Source organism: Rattus norvegicus, chromosome 13 (genome assembly GCF_036323735.1).
Source record: "Rattus norvegicus strain BN/NHsdMcwi chromosome 13, GRCr8, whole genome shotgun sequence".
NCBI classification, from domain to species: domain Eukaryota; kingdom Metazoa; phylum Chordata; class Mammalia; order Rodentia; family Muridae; genus Rattus; species Rattus norvegicus.
This window is the reverse complement of record NC_086031.1, coordinates 39,546,005-39,565,943: the sequence shown is the minus strand read 5'-3', so window position 1 is coordinate 39,565,943 and position 19,939 is coordinate 39,546,005. Positions and strand designations below refer to the sequence as shown.

Genomic DNA, 19,939 nt, shown 5'->3' with positions numbered 1-19,939 from the left:
GACTGACAGCTAATGCTCACAGATGCACACCAGTGACTTACAGGAAGAATTCTTACTAACAGCCATGGGAAAACCGAGGCCCGGAAGAGGTTACATGTCTTGACCAAGACCACGTAACAGGCTGGAACACAAGCAGCCTGGCCCCAGAGTCCATCATGCTTACACATCCCTGTCTTTTAGTTAGGGAGAAGGGATTCCTGGTCATCCCTTTCCCAAGCCTTCTTTCAGAGTGAGAAATAAGCCAAATCGGTATAAAGCTAGAAATGGCACTCTTCCTGCAGTGAGACCTAAACAGAAAGGCTGTCTTACACACCTGGTCAGTCCTGTTAACCACATGGTTTTAATGGGCAACTGAAGACAACTGAAAGCTGCTGAGTGGCCAGAGAACATTGATTCGTCTAACTGTTATTTGTTGAGAATCTAAAGTGAACAAGATGAGCGATTCTGGTCTTAAAGAGCCTGCACAGCCTTTTGAATTCTGCAGAGCTCATCAGTTGTGTATACACTTTTTCAAACAAACGAAAATGCTACAAATTTAAAAGGCAGTCTAACTCTCTCGCCCAATACCCAAAGGACTCTAACGCATTTGAGGAGCAGTAGATAAAAAGAATATTTCTGTCCTGTATGGAATAATGTGATTGGAAGTTAAGCAGAGCACTCCTTACGGTGAATCCTCCTACTCTCAGTGGTGCATCAGATTTCCTGCTATGACCACTGTTTGGAATAGAGTCAGCTGTTGTTTACCAGTTCCCACAATATAACAGAAAGCACTTATCCATCCAGAGGCTGGTGCCATGGAGGTGCCTAAATATACTGAGCACAAGTTGTTCTTTGAAACAGTTTAGAAGTTTGACCTCATCCCTCTGCATAACAATCCCATGAGACAAATTCTACTGTGATCTCCAGTTCGCAGAGGAGAAAACAGGCAAAGGGGTTTTAAAGAAGTGTACAAGATCTCAAAACTAGGAATAGAAGTGGGACTGGATCACAGACAGCGACATTTCTGAGCTTGTCAAATGTCTTTCAAGGTTGTAGCTCTATCAGGTTCTGTATGCGGGAACAAAGACTCAATCTCATTGTTTAAGGTCAATTCAAAACAAAGTATTAAACAGTGCTTGTTAGAGTATTCTTAAGAGTAAAACTACACACAAAAATGTTTCAGTTGTCTTAACTACAGCTCAGACTTCATTTTTTAAAGAACAGAAAGTAGTTACTTTTGACTTGTGGGGCGTGGGGTTTCTCTCACATCTCTACTGCCCCATGGCAGCCACAGATAAGCAAATGAATGAAAATGACTGGGTTTTAATAAAACTTTATTTGTAAGAACTGGCAGGCAGCTGAGTTTCCTAGTCTCCATTCTTAACCTACTTTAACAAGAAGTAATATTCTGTAAGGCACTTGCAAATTCAGCATTTTATATCCATTCTATTCTTTATCACATGGTACTAAGAAAACTTGTATCACATTGTACTAACTAAAAACTTAGCATATATTTCAGGTAAAATTTAAACCTAATTTACTTCCTCAGTATGAATGTATATATTTCCAAATACGAAAATAGGTTTGGTTAAAATACTAGTCATGCAAACAAAAGAATATATCCCTGGTAGTCATGAAGACTAAATGCACATTAGCTGGGTCAATCAGGCTATCACTGAACCAACCTTGGTCAGCTTTCCCATGTGTGCACAAGCTGTAATACAGAATACGGTAAGAGTGATCAGTCTTCTACACTTGCCAAGTTCAAGTCCCCAGATACTTCATAGACATTGCTCCAACAATGCTTTACAACAAGCAGAAAGCTACAGTCTTCCTAACTGCAGCAGGCCATAGGGGAAGCAGCAGAAGGCTGACTCAGTCTGAGCTACTAAGAAACAGTTTCATCATTAAGTGTGTCTGTTACCTCCTTGGCTGTCTCATTTTCCAAAAAATAGCAGCTTTGTCAAACTAAAGCATCTCCTCTGAGTGCTGTCTATGGGAAAAGCCCTCTGCTCAGCTTTTGGCAACACACACACACTATGAAGCCAAGTTTCAGCCTTTAAAAATGTACAGCCCAGCAGAGAAGAAGGGAGAAAGCAGCTCACAGTCACATATGAAAGACTGAAATGTAGTTATTAACAATGTGGCTGCTGTGCCCTGAGATAAAATTGCCAAATGAATTAAACAGAAAGTGAAAGATCACTACAGGCTAAAGAACTGGGAAAGACTCAATTTGGTTTCTAGAAGAAAAGAACAAAGAGAAAACAACATAAAAGGGGGATTTGTGTCAGGAAAGGAAACAGACAACTAATGATTACATTCACTGCTAAATGTGAGAGTGAGTCCAATATCTGGTAGTTTTTCAGTCAGTGAGAACCAGTGAAGGGGCACCATAGCTGTCCCGTGACCTTGCCCTCCACTTACCCTAAAGGGACACAGGGCTAAACAGCATCATGTCCACAGAAAGCCTCTTTTGGTCTCATCTTTCTTTGCTTATTCATTATAACATAAATTAAATTATTTCAACATCATACTTTAAAGACCTTATCTATATTTGTGTCTACATAGGTATCTGTGTGCAGGCTTGCTTTTGGGCAATGAGAGGCCAGAAGAGGCCAGAAGAGGGTGTTGGATCTGTCAGAGAAGGCATTATAGGCTTTGTAAAATAGCCAGTTTGATGCATGGGTGCTTAAATCTGGACCCCAGTCTTCATAATTGTCCTAGTAAGCTCTCTTAACTTCTAAGCCATCTTTCCAGTCCTAATACCATATTTCTTAAGCAGAGTAAACTAGCATATGTTATACTCTTACCTTAAAATTACAGCTAATAGTTTAGAGAGGGTAAACCTGTCTCCGCTGTTACTCGGAAATACAGCTGCAAGGATTAAAGTAAAAAGTCCTACAAGGAGGAAAAGAAGGACAGAGAAGCTGGTAAGATTACTTGCTACCCACATTCTTCATCACTAATACCAAGGGTGACATGAGTAAATCACATACATCATGTTTTGTTTTGTTTTGATAACATACGGTAACTTTGAGACAGGGTTTCCTCTATGAGGTCCTGGCTGTCCTGGAACCCATTCTGCAGATCAGACTTACCTCAAACTCATGTAGATCTGCCTGCCTCTGTCTCCCAAGTGCTGAGACCATCATGCCAAGCTATGTAGACCTACTTAACTTTTAAGCTAATAGTTTTTTCTATTTTAAACAAATGATCCTGCATTTACTTAAGTGGAAATGTTTGAAGGTTGGATTAAGAACAGCTTCTAAACTAAGGCACATTTACTCTAGCAGTACAGATAAGGACAGGCCTGCTTATTTTTAAACTAGTAAGTATGAAGCTCAGCCTGTGGAGTAACTCTATGACCTCATCACAGTCGTGCCCATGGTCTAAGGTTATTTCCACAGCTTCAAAAATACTTTTTATCTTCCAGATTTGGAAGGTGAGTCAATGTTAAAAATAAAACCTCTACTACAGTGCAAGTTTTAGATATGAAATAAGCAGTAGCATTTTAAAAAAAGGATCTAGAAAAAGATCTCTGAAAAGGAAAAATGCAGGGTAAGACTACCATCAGGGGAAGCTAGGCGAGAAACCCGTCATACACTGGAGAATAAAAACCACAGGGGGGGCTGGAGAGATGGCTCAGTGGTTAAGAGCACCCGACTACTCTTCCAGAGGTCCTGAGTTCAATTCCCAGCAACCACATGGTGGCTCACAACCATCTGTAAAGAGATCCGATGCCCACTTCTGGTGTATCTGAAGACAGCTACAGTGTACTTATATATAATAAATGAATAAATCTAAAAAAAAAACAAACAAAAAAAAAAAAACAAAAAACACAGAAGGCCAGGTGTGGTGGTACATGCCTTCAATACCAGCACTTGGAAGGCAGAAGCAGGCAGATCTCTGAGTTCAAGGCCAGCTTGGTCTACTGAGTGAATTCCAGAATAGTAAGGGCTACACAGAGAAACCCTGTCATAAAAAACAAAAACAAACAAACTAACAAAACCCACTGGGGGGCAAGAGAGGACACATGCTCAGCATGCACAAACTAGAAAATGTTCATGCATTTCAGGATAAAAACCATAGAGGGCCATGTATTCACGGGAGGGTAAGTAGCAAACATGCTAAGCCTACACAGGCCCGGTACTGATCCACAGTACTGAACAGAAAGAATAGCCAAACCCAGAACTATGTTCTTGAGGGATCACCAATAGTGTAAAGTCAGGCAGTAAACTGTAACCATGGCTATATGTGCCTGCAACCCTGCTTGGAACATAGGCACAGGCAGGAGAATTGCCACAAGTTCAAAGCCATCCTGGTCTACACAATAAAATAGCCAGAGCTAAACAGGAAGAGTCTCAGAACCAACCCCCCCACACCTGAAAAAATTAGTTATAATAGCTAATGTTCAACAGAACAAAAAACTTAGAAAACAAAATTGTGTCGACACACATACACATATCACTAGAAATGCATACGTCAATTCATAAAGCAGATTCTGAAGACACACTTCTTACCAGAAGTTGAAGACAAAATATTCACTATGGCAACCTGTGTATCTGAAAGTGCTTCTTGGTATGACAAATTTGCCAAAAACCACTAAACCAAAAGACAAAGAAAAGAGAAAAAAAAGAGTGAAACCTCATGAAACATATTTATATCTGTCAGTCTAATTTACAATCCCTTCCCTGACCCTCCTAAGCACTGTTACTATATGAGATTTGTTTGACTTTTTAAGATTAATTTATTTATTATGTATACAGTATTCTGCCTGCATGTATGCCTGCAGGCCAGAAGAGGGCAGCAGATCTCATTACAGATGTTTGTGGGCTATGTGTAGTTGCTGGGAATTGAACTCAGATCCTCTGGAAGAGCAGCCAGGGCTCTCGACCTCAGAGCCATCTCTCCAGCCCACTGTTTTGCTTTTAAGATTAAAGAAAGGAATCGTGTGTATAGTGTGTATCTGTGTTGGGGTATGGGACCTTGCATACAGTGCCAGAAGAGGCGAGGATACCAGAAACCTCAGACTGGAATCAGGAGTTTGTGAGCCACCAAACGCAGGCCTGGGAACTAAACTGTAGTCCCCTGCAAGAGCAGGATGGACTTAACCCTGAGCCATCTCTCCAGTCCCCACAAGTGGTTTCAAAACTGTTCTTTGAGAAAAACAAAATCTCAGCAACCAATATAAGAAGAAACATTAATAATCAGAGCTAAGATCTTGCTATCCAATTCTCTGAAGACACTGTCAGACAGCGGCACACACCTGGGACCCCAGCACTCAGGACTGAGAAGATTACAAGTTCCACAGGTTGACTAGTCTCCACCCGTACTAGTGGGACCTTGTCTCAAAAGACAATTTACATTAAATTGCAATAAAAAGCAAACAAACAAAACAAACAAACAAAAAACCAGAACTTGTCTAGCATGCACAGATCCTGGGTTTAATTCCCAGCACTACCAACAAAATATAACTAACAAAAGATGGTTAAAAAAAATAGGCATTCAGAACTGGAAAAAAGACTCAGCAATTAAAAGCACTTCTTGCTCAGGCAGAGACCTGAGTTTGGTTCTCAGTACCCCCAATGCTTGCCTCAGAGACTCTTGGAATTCCAGCTCTAGGGAATCTGATACTCTCTCTTCTGTGCTGCACAAGGACATGCACACTGTGTGTGTGTGTGTGTGTGTGTGTGTGTGTGTGTGTGTGTGTGTATAAACGTAAAGGAGAGACTGAATATCAATCAATTCCATTTTAACATTTGTTTATTCATGTACCTCTCATGTTTCATTAGGTTCATCTGAGTTAAGTTCAAATTTTGGGAAACTCTCTTACAGTAAAACACAGGGCCCCTGGAAAGATGGGTCAGTGAGAGTGCTTGCTATGCAGTCATGTGGACCTGAATTCAGAGTCCACGTTCACCTTAAGAAGCCACACATAGCTGTATCTACCCCTGCAATGATAAACTCAAAAGTTACCAAATTGTTTGTAGGTGTAGGTGTGTTTATGCAGGTGTTGTGTTCTAGAACCTGCTGGTTTCATATCTTTATTATGTGGGGTGCCCTCTGTTTACACATATGGACGTGGAAGCCAGAGGTGAACTGTGGCTGTCATTTCTTGGGTGCTTGCTGCCCATAATTCACTGAGACACGCTATCTCACTGGCCTGGAACTCGCTGAGGAAACAGGCTAGCTGGTCACGGAGCCTGGGGATCCATGTCCCTCACACTGGGATTACAAGTGTGCAGCATCACACCACCTGTGTACGGGGCCAGCAATGAACTCAGCTCCGGCGCTCACAAGGTAAGCACTTCACCGACTCAACCGCTTCCTCAACTTTAACTTATAATTCTTGGAGGTATGATAAGTATTCACTAATTGGATATTCTAACACCCCAGTGTTGCAGACAGCAGTTAAAAGAACAAACAACGGAGAACTCTACATTTCAAGAACCTTACATTTTAAGCTGCATTGCTGGTATGTGTGCCATCTTAAATAAGGAAGAAAGAAAACAGGCAGAGAAAGTACTGTCATGCTAGTCTGACAACCCGAGTCCAATCCCAGAACACACACAAGTGTGGAAGGACACAGTAACTTCCTCAAGGTGTCCTCTGACCTCCACATGCATGCTGTAGCAGCCCCTCACTCTCCTACCCACACAGCACACACATGTACAACGATAATAAATCTTTAAAAGACACTTACCACAAAGCAAAAAAAAAAGCTAATTTTTGCTACTTGGGTTGCAGTCAATTTCCCTACAGTCTTCAGTATGGATTCTTGGTCTTTCACAGTGGGATAAGACATTCGAGACAGCTTGGCCTCTAACGCATGGCTTGATGGGAGCTGTCGAATCTCCATGATATTGCTAAACCTTACACGGGACTTCTTGGGAGCTAAAAGAGAAAACAATACAAAACATTAAATATACCCTCATATCCAACAAAAATTAAACAGAGTATTCACGATAGATACAGACTATTCCGTTCACTTGTGATCAAAGCAAGACAATAAAAACACTAGTTATTAATACCTGGGGCAGCTTTGCTCAGTCAAAAGAGCTAGAAAAAGTGATGTAATGTATGAAGTGTTTCGGAGTTTAAAAAGGGTGAGCAAGATAGAGCCATGGGTAACCCTACCATCAAGTCTGAGGACCTGAGTCTGATCCCCTAGGACCCACATGGTGGAGAGAAAGACTTGACTCTCCATCTCTATACAGGTATATAAAATGAAAAATTTAAAAGTAATTTTAAAAATTTAAACAGTTTAGACTATTAAAATTCCAACAAAAGTTTATAATAGTGTATATATATATCGTTTACCTGTATATGTATATGGTATATATATCTGATCCCTTGGCTCAGGATTTTACTATGCCTATTATGTTAGCATTTACAGTAAGACACTATTTTGATTATTCTTCATGGCTAGCTCATTTGTGAGAACTGTTTTCCTAGGCAATCATTCAGAACACTTCTCTCCAGTCTCATGCCTTGCAAAGGAAGTAACAGATGAACACTGTGCCTTATATGAGGCTGACATTCTGAAATAACTCAGAGAGCCAGGTGATGGTGGCACAGGCCTTTAATCCCAGCACTCAGAAAGCAAAGGCAGGTAAATCTCTGAGTTTGAGGCCAGCCTGGTCTATACAGCAAGTTCCAGAACAGCCAGGGTCACACAGAGATCCCCAGTCTCAAAGAACCCAAAAAGCGAAACAAAAAAACCCCAAAACACACAGAAGTAGCAAAACTCTCATGTTTGTATTGCATTTGGGTCTTTGAGGACATGTTTATGAGAATATTACTCATTTAAGAAAATAAATAGAAGGGTTGGGGATTTAGTTCAGTGGTACAGCGCTTGCCTAGCAAGCGCAAGGCCTGGGTTCGGTCCCCAGCTCCGGGGAAAAAAAAAAGAAAAAAAGAAAAGAAAAGAAAAGAAATAAAAAGCACACATATGTGCGTGTGATTGGAATTTTGGCTCCTTTGGTAACTGATAGATTCCTTGACTAGCCGGGCTCCTGGGTTCCATTCCCCAGAACTGATTAAACCAAGCATGGATTATGCCTATAATCCCAGCATTCAGGAGGCACAGATGGGCCACCAAAAGTGCAAGATCATCCTTGGCATACAGTACAATTGTACTAGGCTACATGAGATCCTGTGTCAAAGAAAAATTAGTACATAAAATTATATATATGTATATTCATATAAATATAAATATATATTAAATCATATAAATATATTTTCATAAGATTGATGAAGAAGAAGAAGAAGCAGAAGAAGAAGCAGAAGAAGAAGCAGAAGAAGAAGAAGAAGAAGCAGAAGAAGAAGAAGAAGCAGAAGAAGAAGAAGCAGAAGAAGAAGCAGAAGAAGAAGCAGAAGAAGAAGCAGAAGAAGAAGCAGAAGAAGAAGCAGAAGAAGAAGCAGAAGAAGAAGCAGAAGAAGAAGAAGAAGAAGCAGAAGAAGAAGAAGAAGAAGCAGCAGAAGCAGAAGCAGAAGCAGAAAAGAAGAAGAAGAAGAAGAAAAGAAGAAGAAGAAGAAGAAGAAGAAGAAGAAGAAGAAGAAGAAGAAGAAGAAGAAGAAGAAGAAGAAGAAGAAGAAGAAGAAAAAGAAGAAGAAGAAGAAGAAGAAGAAGAAATAATCATGGAGCTTCCTGGAATTTGGAAAATATTTCCAGTTGAATTGATACAGAAATTATACTGTATCAGATTCACAATACGGGTCAGAAGCCTGAAGGCCATGTCAACCCTCACACAAATCAAGACTCCATGTGAACTTGGTGAACCCACAGTGGCTTAAAGAAAGCTAAACTTCCCCTTGCTCTCAAGCATGGAACCCTAAGCGTGACTCACGTTTTTCGGTCCCAATGTTTGTGCTCTCAAGCTTCTCACTTGGAAGATCATGAAACTTGACAGGAACATACAGAGGTTCACTCTGGAATGCAATGCAAACAGAAACAAGCATAAACAGCAAAAGCCAAAGCCGATCAACGGGGCAGACATTAAGTGCAAGGCACACAGACCCAGGACCTATCGCAAGCTGGCCGTTGCCAGCACACCTAGCTACTCAGCACCACTTTCCCCAGGGATGGGAAAGGGACCTCAACCAGTCCATGCAGGCACAGGGACACAAGAGAATCACTTTAGAGCAGAAATGTCAGCCCTGAGATGTCTCAACAGGCCAAAGTGCTTTCTGTATGAGACTGATGTGGTGGTTTGAAGATGCTTGGCCCAGGGAGTGGCACTATTTGGAGGTGTGGCCTTGTTGGAGGAAGTGTGTCATTGTGGGTGTGGGCTTTAAGACCTTCCTCCTAGCTTCCTAGAAGCCAGTCTTCTCCTGTTTGCCTTCTGAACAAAATGTAGAACTTTCCATTCCTTCTCCAGCACCATGCCTGCCTGGATACTGCCATGCTTCTTGCCTTAATGATAATGGACTGAACTTCTGAACCTGTAAGGAGCCCCAATTAAATGTTGTCCTTTATAAGACTTGCCTTGGTCATGGTGTCTGTTCACAGCAGTAAAACCCTAAACACCTGACAAGCTTTGGGCATTAAAATCCACAGTAAAAAGAAAGAACCAACTCCCCCAAACTGTCCTCTAAGCTCCCCATATACATACACACATGGCTTGACACTCCCTCAACAACTACTACTACTGCTACCACCACCACCACCACCACCAATAATAATAATAACAATACTAAATAAAATTTAAAGTTTAGAAATGAAAAATGGTATCTTTGGCACATTCTGGGAACTAATACCTCTATATCATAAAAAAACAAGCCTCTGTTAGGCAACAGAAAATGTTCTGCCTCCTTTCATTCTTCAGATACACACAGCACTCTATGCTGGAAGAGGTACACATACGAATGCCCTGCTACCTGGGCAGCTGAGGAGGGAGGAACATGGAGCCAGCCCATGCAACAGTGTGAACCCTTGCCTCTCCCCACAAACAAACCACAACAAAATCCCTCTGAACACTTCCTAAACAGGCACTGTTCTAGGTCCTATGAATAGGAGTAAACCAAGTTTCTTCCCCCAGAATCATGCAGACTAGTGAGGAAGGCAACTAAGGAACAAATATTCAAAGATACAGTATATCTGTATTTGTCAAATTATTTTACTATACATAAAACTCAGTAACAAGAAAAAATGGTGAGGGGGTAGGGGTATGGGTGTACACGTCTGTATGGCTACAGGTGAGGGGTGGGGGTATGGGAAGGGGTATGGGGGTACACTTCTGTATGGGTACAGGTGAGGGGGCAGGGGTATGGGAAGGGGTATGGGTGTACACGTCTGTATGGGTACAGGTAAAGGGGCAGGGGTATGGGTGTACACGTCTGTATGGGTACAGGTGAGGGGGCAGGGGTATGGAAAGGGGTATGGGTGTACACGTCTGTATGGGTACAGGTGAGGAGTCTAGAGATCAATGGGAGTTGCTGGTTCTCAGGAGCTGTCCATCTGGTTTTCTGAACTCTGTCTCACTGGGACCTGGTGCTCACTGTTAGGCTGGCTGTTTGCTAAGCTAAGCTCCAGCTAGCTTCCTGTTCCTGCCCCACAGTTCTGGGATTACAAACTCCTGTTAACACACCTGAATACTGAACTCAGTTGCTCACACTTGTATGGAAGGACTATAGCAACTGAGCTTCTGCCTGAATCCCAAATCAATTTTTAAAAACTTTAAATGATTAAAAGATGGGGTAGGGGAATCTGCTACCGATTAATTCTTACAAAACAGCCCAAATGTCTTTCTCATTGGTCAAGGCAAATGACTTTACATTATATCATTGATGCTTATGATCCCAGCTTTTTCTCCAAGTCTCATATAGTCTTCACAGCATCTGCTAACCCATTTGACACACACATAGTTTAAAACTCAGATAAACAAACAACAATAACATGAGAACCATATTTTAAAACTTATACTACAAGGGCCAGTGAGACGTCTCAGCAAGTAATAAAGACCTAAGTTTCATCCTCAGAATTCAGATGGTGAAAACAGATAAATGTCTCCTAGAAGTCGTCCTCTGACCTCCACACACCTACACACACACACACACACACACACACACACACACACACACACACACACACATACTCTGTGGCACATATATGCACAAACGCAGAGAGACAAAATAACTACTTAAGTATTAAAAGCAAGCAAGCAAGCAGTGTAGAATAAGTGAAAGAATAATGTGCCTATTCTTAGCATTGAGCACCAGCACTTGTTTCTGAATGGTAATAATCCATTGAAAACAAGCATTAAGTTGGAAGTCAGTAGAAACACAGGCCTGACCTGGGCTTTATCCTTTTCCTTCTGTAACTAGCTTCCCCACTCCCTCTCTCCTAAGAGGCAGCTGACCTGCTTACCCCTAGCCCCTCAGTCTCCCTAAGGAAAGGAAGTGTCAAAGTGATTCTCTCAGAGAACACACAACACAGAGCTGTGTCTCTTATATAAGCAGGGTAGCATCAAAACTGTCTGAGCTCTTCCTGCTATGGCTGAATGAGACAGGCAGCACTTACCAAAGAACTACTCATACTTGAGTCTGTTGTGCAAGCAGCAAAGTAACCTTCAGCATCTGCAAACTGAATACAGAGAACAGGACATCACATTCACGGAAGCTCGTCATCATGCCCAACTGCTCAGAGATCAAATGAACACAAACTAAAGTCCAGAATAAACTCATGCATCTAGCTATGTTCTCAGGAACAGCAGCCAATGCCAAGGGTGCAGCCATGCAAAATAGGTCTTATCATCTTGTCCTTCCTGATGAAGAAATTGAGGCTGGCTATTTCATCAAAGTAGCAGGGCCGGGATTAAAAGCTCAGTGAGTCATATAAGGCTAAAGCTCAAGCAAGTCCTTTCATTACACTACTGGAATATTTCAGACAGAAGAGAAAGATGGGGAGTGTCACAAGACTGCGGCTAACCTAAAGAAGTGTCTAACAGAGCTCAGGGGCTGGCCCATGCTGTAGAGCTACTTAATACTGTGAGTACGCTTATTTTCATAACCTGCTATTCTACCAAGAAACTACTGTTTAAACCCACAGAAACAAACAGAAAAGTAGCTCATAGCTACTAGTGTCTAGGAAGGGAAGACCAGGAATGCTTTTCTTTTTTTCGTGTTCTAATAAAACTGTATTTAAGAGGATATTTTAGAGGTTAGAGAAATTAGAGATTATTATTTAATAAGCCCAAAGTTTCTATTTGGAATGATTTTTTTAAAAAGCCCTAGAGATTGACCGTGTACAGAAAAGCAAATACACCTAGTACCACTAAACTATATGGAACAATTGGTCCAAATAATAAATTTGATATTTTATATATTTTGCAATAATAAGAAGGGAAGGAAATGGCTAAAATTTGATTTTATACTTACTACAGAAGTGGAAAAAGAGAAATTGTTTTTAAAGAATAAATAGAAATTACAGTTTTACATTCTTCCTTCTCAAAAATGGAAGGCATCTATTATATAGAGGTAAGGTGCTACATAAACTACCATATTTATCAATACTATGAATGAGCACCTTACAAAAGCATCCATGAAAGAATGTCATTTGATTGACCAAATATCCAACATCCCGAATAAAAAATTTTTACTTAATGTATGAAACTGAATTACTTCATTTTATAGTTCACTTTACAGTTCATTTCATGACTCATCCAAAGTGCAAATGACAAAAGACATTAGGTACTGTTCACATGCCTTCTTTTCATCTTGACCATAGAAGCTGATGTAGTCTACTTCAACAATCATTAACCACACAAAGTTATCAAAACAAAAGGGACAGAAAGTGACATATACTTTTGATTCCTCACAAGATACTACACTGCCAAGTCGGAAGAATAGGTCAAACTTATAGACATGGGCTAAAGCAGTGAGTCAATGGTTAAAAGTGCTTTCTCCAAAACCATGAGGATGGGAGTTTCAGATCTGAGTTCCGATTAACAAGTAAGGCTTCTCATAAATGCGTGTTAACTCCAGCTCTGTGAGATTGGACACCTGATTCTGACTTCTGTGCATGTACACCTGCACACAAATGTGTGCACAACTTGCTTCTCTGTCTCTCTGTCTCTCTGTCTCTCTGTCTCTCTGTCTCTCTCTCTCTGTCTCTCTCTCTCTGCTTCTCTCTCTCTCTCTGTCTTTGTTTCTGTTTCTCTCACACAGACACACACAAATAAAATGCATCTTAAAAATAAAATACAATTTCAGTCACAAATAGCTTTTGTTTGTTGGTTGGTTTTTGGGGGTAGGGGCATGTTGGTTTTGGTTTTTGGTTTTTCCAAGACTAGGTGTCTCTGTGTAGCCTTGGCTGTCCTGGGACTTGCTATGTAGACCAGACTGGCCTCAAACTCAGAATTAAAAGTGTGCCCCACCACTGCCTGGCCTTTTTTTTTTTTTTTTTTTTTTTTTTATTAACTTGAGTATTTCTTATATACATTTTGAGTGTTATTCCCTTTCCCGGTTTCCGGGCAAACATCCCCCTCCCCCCTCCCCTTCCTTATGGGTGTTCCCCTCCCAACCCTCCCCCCATTGCCGCCCTCCCTCCCACAGTCTAGTTCACTGGGGGTTCAGTCTTAGCAGGACCCAGGGCTTCCCCTTCCACTGGTGCTCTTACTAGGATATTCATTGCTACCTATGAGGTCAGAGTCCAGGGTCAGTCCATGTATAGTCTTTAGGTAGTGGCTTAGTCCCTGGAAGCTCTGGTTGCTTGACATTGTTGTACATATGGGGTCTCGAGCCCCTTCAAGCTCTTCCAGTTCTTTCTCTGATTCCTTCAACGGGGGTCCTATTCTCAGTTCAGTGGTTTGCTGCTGGCATTCGCCTCTGTATTTGCTGTATTCTGTCTGTGTCTCTCAGGAGCGATCTACATCCGGCTCCTGTCGGTCTGCACTTCTTTGCTTCATCCATCTTGTCTAATTGGGTGGCTGTATATGTATGGGCCACATGTGGGGCAGGCTCTGAATGGGTGTTCCTTCAGTCTCTGTTTTAATCTTTGCCTCTCTCTTCCCTGCCAAGGGTATTCTTGTTCCCCTTTTAAAGAAGGAGTGAAGCATTCACATTTTGATCATCCGTCTTGAGTTTCATGTGTTCTAGGCATCTAGGGTAATTCAAGCATTTGGGCTAATAGCCACTTATCAATGAGTGCATACCATGTATGTCTTTCTGTGAGTGGGTTAGCTCACTCAGGATGGTATTTTCCAGTTCCAACCATTTGCCTACGAATTTCATAAAGCCGTTGTTTTTGATAGCTGAGTAATATTCCATTGTGTAGATGTACCACATTTTCTGTATCCATTCCTCTGTTGAAGGGCATCTGGGTTATTTCCAGCTTCTGGCTATTATAAATAAGGCTGCAATGAACATAGTGGAGCACGTGTCTTTTTTATATGTTGGGGTATCTTTTGGGTATGTGCCCAAGAGAGGTATAGCTGGATCCTCAGGCAGTTCAATGTCCAATTTTCTGAGGAACCTCCAGACTGATTTCCAGAATGGTTTTACCAGTCTGCAATCCCACCAACAATGGAGGAGTGTTCCTCTTTCTCTGCATCCTCGCCAGCATCTGCTGTCACCTGAGTTTTTGATCTTAGCCATTCTCACTGGTGTGAGGTGAAATCTCAGGGTTGTTTTGATTTGCAATTCCCTTATGACTAAAGATGTTGAACATTTCTTTAGGTGTTTCTCAGCCATTCGGCATTCCTCAGCTGTGAATTCTTTGTTTAGCTCTGAACCCCATTTTTTAATAGGGTTATTTGTTTCCCTGCAGTCTAACTTCTTGAGTTCTTTGTATATTTTGGATATAAGGCCTCTATCTGTTGTAGGATTGGTAAAGATCTTTTCCCAATCTGTTGGTTCTGCCTGGCCTTTTTTATAGTCTACCATCACATACTCGAATGGACACTTTAAAATTCTGACTTTAAGGAAACTGATATGCCACTAAAGTTTGAAAAAATAATACTTAACAAAGTTGAAAACTTACAAAAGCAGCAGGCTTTCCTCTAAATCCTCTTGTACACTGTTGCCTCCAAGGCTTCCAAATAATGAAGCCCAAAAGGTAGAGAACAAACATGGATGTTTTCGCAAAGGTGCTGAAGAATGGCTTGTTGTATTGCGTGAAGACATACTGTAGAGAGAAATGTTATGTTACACAAACAACCTTAAGAGGTTTAAAATCTACCCATCTCCATCTTGTCATCTTTAACTCTTAGAAATCCATATGAGTAGAAAAGGTCAAAGAGAAAAACACTTTCAGTTCATCTCTGAATACTGTATGTGCCTTGCACATAAGAGGTAATATTGTTGAATGAAGCAGCAACAACCATTAAAAAAAGGGAGGGGCAGGGGTGGTGAGGCTCAGTCTACTGAAAACTATTACGCAAAAGTATCTGGGTTAGGGGTTAAAGAAAGCTAAAGCAGTCTTCCCAGCTCCCAAGGAGACACATACATGAAGAAACGTGCTAGGTTATCACACAGGAGTTTCAGGGGTCATGGAAGCACCAAAGGGAGAAAAGAACAGGTGTAGGGTTATGGAAGTTTCCCAAGAGGTTCACTCTGTGTCTGTGTCTGTGTCTGTGTCTGTGTCTGTGTCTGTGTCTGTGTCTGTGTCTGTGTCTGTGTCTGTGTCTGTGTCTGTGTCTGTGTCTGTGTCTGTGTCTGTGTCTGTCTCTCTCTCCCTCTGTGTGTGTGTGTGTGTGTGTGTGTGTGTGTGTGTGTGTGTGTGCGCGTGCATGTGTTTGTGGGTAGACACATGTATACACATGCACATGGAGGCCAGAAGACAAGCCCCAGTGTCAGGTATCATCTTTCAACACATCTGTTGTGTGAACCATGGCCTCACTGTCCTAGAACTCACTGAGAAAACTAGGCTGGGTATTGGTCAGTTGATGAGTTTTACTTTTTTAAGTGTGTGTGTGTGTGTGTGTGTGTGTGTGTGTGTGTGTGTTGGTGCTGGTTAACCAACAGCTTGTAGGAGTTGGTTCTCTTGTTTTATTCCTTAAATCTCTAGGATAAAAATTGGGCACAGTGTGAGCACCTCTATCTACTGAACCATGTCAAACTGGCATCACCAAAAATAGCTGTGTAGCCTCCTATCTTGACATCATAAAGTACCCAATACTACCAAGATATTCTTGCCCCCAAACTGGCCCTAAATCAAGCCCTAATTCCATTTTATATGAAGTGAAAGACCAAGTGAAATGACAGGACAAGGAAGCAATGAGCAAGGCCAAAGAGGTGAGGTGTCTCACAGGACGAATGACCTAGTTTCTCCAGTACACAAAGGAAAAGCAAACAGGGAGTGGTGAACACTTCAGAGGTACAACAAAAGTCATGCGGCTCTAAGCCTAACTGGGCTGTATGTGTGTGACCCTGATACATCAGGAAGAACATGACTATGAACTGATTAGCATGTAATCTTAATGAATGATCATTCTTTTTGTTAGATATGGTAATAGCAGTGATTATGCTTTTAAAATAAAAACAATGTGATTTTCAGTGAGATAAGTAGGAAGACATTATATACTGAGAGTTTGCATAAACTATACCAGGAAGCATGGGATGAGCACGGTTGATGAGATTAGAAAGACTGACCACTGTTAAAGTGATGAGCTATGGGGATTTATTACACCATTTTAGTCTCTCCTTTTTCATGTGTTTGTGTCTCTAGTGTCTGTGGTGTGTATATGTATATAGGTACTTGTGTGTACAGGTGTGTGTGCAGATGTCTGAGGCTGACATTCCGTATCTTTCTCCATTCCTACTTATGAGGTAAGGTCTTTCCCTGAACCTATAGCTTGCCAATTCTAGCTAGTTCAAACTGGCTAGCCAGTTTGTCCCTGGTATTCCTGGCCTCTGTCTCCTGTGTCGTGCTGGAATTACAGGAGGCTCTGCGTGCTGGAATTACAGGAATTACATAAGTTCTAAGGATCCAAACTCTGGTCCTTCTGCTAATGGGGCAAATACTTTGTCCTGAAATCTGATATGTTTTCCTGGCTGAAGATTTAAACCTGTTATATATGCTTTAAAATAACAAGCAATCATTTTTCACTAAAGCATCTTATATGTTTAAAAACTAATTTCTTTCCTAGCTCTTTTGAGGTATAGCCACAGAAGAGAACTGCAGCTCTATACGTGGGATACTCATATAGTCTCAGCACTTAAGAGGAAACCTGGACTAAATGGTGAGCTCCAGACCAGCCTGGGTTACACAGGGAGAACCTAAAATACTAAAAACTGAATATGCAGAAAGCACCCTAAAATATGCATTCTGTGTACAATATAATGCTTCATTAACTTTTCTAACTTTTAGACATATATTGCTAAATTATAATTTAATCTACTGCTTCCAAGTTCTAAATCCTTCCTTTGGGCAGGAGTAGGGCAGGAGTCAGGGTGACAGAGTCTCACTGCAAGCAGGAGCTCACAATATAGACCAAGCTCACTATGTGGGAACTCAGAGAGATCTGCCAGCCTCTGCCTCCTGAGCACTGGGATCTAAAGGTGTGCCTAGCCTTGTTCTAAAGCTTTTTTTTTTTTTTTTTGAGAAGCAATTTTTTAATGCTACAAAATTTAAAAGTTAGTTTTAGGATCCCAATAACACTAAAGAGATTTCTCTGAAACAAAATTATGGAACATTAATCTAAAAGGAGAGTACAGAAAAGTTTTCAAGTAAAAAAAAAAAAGTGTCTGTGGTATTCCAGAGCCAAATCTCAGAAGGGCAAAAACTTACTTGCTCTCTAGATAAAACCTCAACTATTGACTTAGCTGCAGCGTGAGATCCAGGATATCAAACAGCCTGTTCTGACATTTAAAGCCATTTTATAAACATTAAGTTTCCTCGTAGATATTTCCTTATGACTGCAATATGTGAACCCTAAGTGATTAATTCTGAAAATAAAAGTAGTTGTGATAGCCAGATGGCTCAGTAGGTAATGGTCCTTGCTGCCAACCCTAACAACATGAGTTTGAGCCCTGGATCCACATAGTAGAAGGAGAAAAAAGACTTCCACAAGTTGTCCTCTGAACAAACAAAAAGAACCTAAAATACATATTCTGTGTGCAACATACTTCAGTAACTTTTCTAACCTTTAGATATATATTGCTAAATTGTAATTTACAGCTTCTGTGTTCTAAATCCTTGGCACGTGTGAGCACACATACACTCTAAGTAAATAAGCAAATAAATAAGTAAATGTGATAAAAAGTATAAACAACAAATTATCTTCTTACAAAGATCATTAGCCAAAAAGAAGTATACAAATCAGAAGTAAAATTAGCTTATAAACTCACAGTATCACACTACTACAAACGAGGGATCAATTAACAAAAAGCTTAATGGAGCGAATCATATGCTGTGCTTTTGATAAACATGTGACTCAGCAAGCACACAGATGTGGCTTCACCAGCGTACGCATGTGGATCACGGTGACTTGTACATGAAAAATCTGATGGCTCGTGTTTACTTTTCCAAAAATAGCTTCTTTTTCAAATTAGCAAGAATCTACTAAGCTAAATGCCCAGACTATACTTTCTACTGGCCCTCAATGTTCATAAAAAACAGTATTTATGAAGAAATAAATTCAATATTGACTAAAAACAAAACCACCTTTGTGTAATTAGAAAATATATTCTGTGATATGTTCTCTACAAATGTGAGAAAGCTGCAGGTAGGACTGTAGAAATGGCTCCATGGTCCACAGAGCTTAGTGTTCCTTCAGAGTTCAGTCCCCAGTACCCATGCCGGGTGGCTCACAATTGCGTTTGAGTTCCAAGGACCCAGATCAGATGCCCCCTTCTGGCCTCTACAGGAACATGTACACACATCTGCATATATACAGACACACACACACACACACACACACACACACAAAGAGAGAGAGAGAGAGAGAGAGAGAGAGAGAGAGAGAGAGAGAGAGCGCTTTTGTAACTTCAGGAAAGAACAAAAGCATCATGTCAATTTTTACTTGAAATGACATTAATTCAGTACCAAAGAAAAACAAAGAATTCAACAATGTTTAAAATACTGGTGTTAGACGCATGAGGCACTAACAGAGAAATACTACAGCTTGACACTACTTGTCATCCTACGTCATTAGCAACGTTACTACAGGTGAGCGTTAATTCTACCACAGTGCAATACCATTGGTGGAGAAATACATACTGAGGTGAGTTCTGAGGACGCCACCCATATCACATCAACCAGCAGGAGAATCACTATCCCCAGGGCCATTCGCCTGCGCTGACTGAAGCCACTGCTCTGGGAATTCACACGGTTCATGATAAACACATAAACCATTTGCAGTCTGTTAATTTAGAAAACACAGATCTCATTAGAGTCTCTTTGAGAAGAACCCACATAAAAATTAGAAAGCCAGGGCAAGGAAACAGGAGACATTTGGATGAAGTGTACGATTTACCTTGTGGCGAGGGCTTCTCTGAGATCCTCAAATGCAATGCGGGCAAAGCGAGCAGATACCTGTCTAAATGGAGGTGAAGAGCTCAGCCCACCTAAAACAGCACCACGGAAATAACGCTTAGGAAAAGTTCAAGTATAAAGCAGCATCTTTTCCACTCTTCACCTTCAAAGACTATCAAAATGTGTTCAACAGAAGCCACACTCTGGGCATGGAACTCAGTAGTGTAATGCTTGCTTGCCTAGTTAGCACGCATGAGTTCTTGGGTTCCATCCCAACCACTTCCCAAACTGGGCACAGAGGCACACATCTATAAATTCTAGCACTTGGGAAGTAGGGGAACGGCAGAATCAGAAGATCAAAGTCAGAATACAGGGTGAGGTCAAGGCCAACATGGGTCACATGAGACCAGATCATAAAATAACAAAAAAAAAAAAAAAAAAAAAAAAAAAGAAACCCAGGCTGGAGGTGTAGTTCAGTTGGTAGAGCGAATGGAGATAGCCCTGAGGTCAATGGAACCAGTGCATAAAACAGGGGTGCCGGTGCTT

The 19,939-nt window shown here is 41.1% G+C and overlaps 1 protein-coding gene across 5 annotated transcripts in view; it reads right to left on the bottom strand.

Annotated features, from left to right (window-relative positions):
• Nucleotides 1-19,939, bottom strand: part of Slc35f5 (solute carrier family 35, member F5) — a 36,958-nt gene that overhangs the window by 15,267 nt on the left and 1,752 nt on the right. For 3 of the 5 annotated variants that reach the window (XM_063272063.1, XM_006249671.5, NM_001105950.1), the window contains 8 exon segments: nt 19,395-19,485; nt 19,139-19,280; nt 14,960-15,103; nt 11,501-11,563; nt 8,829-8,910; nt 6,683-6,873; nt 4,500-4,581; nt 2,790-2,877 (listed from right to left, as the gene is read on the bottom strand). In XM_063272063.1, the coding sequence (XP_063128133.1) occupies nt 2,790-2,877; nt 4,500-4,581; nt 6,683-6,873; nt 8,829-8,910; nt 11,501-11,563; nt 14,960-15,103; nt 19,139-19,280; nt 19,395-19,485 (883 nt within the window). 5 annotated transcript variants of the gene reach the window in all.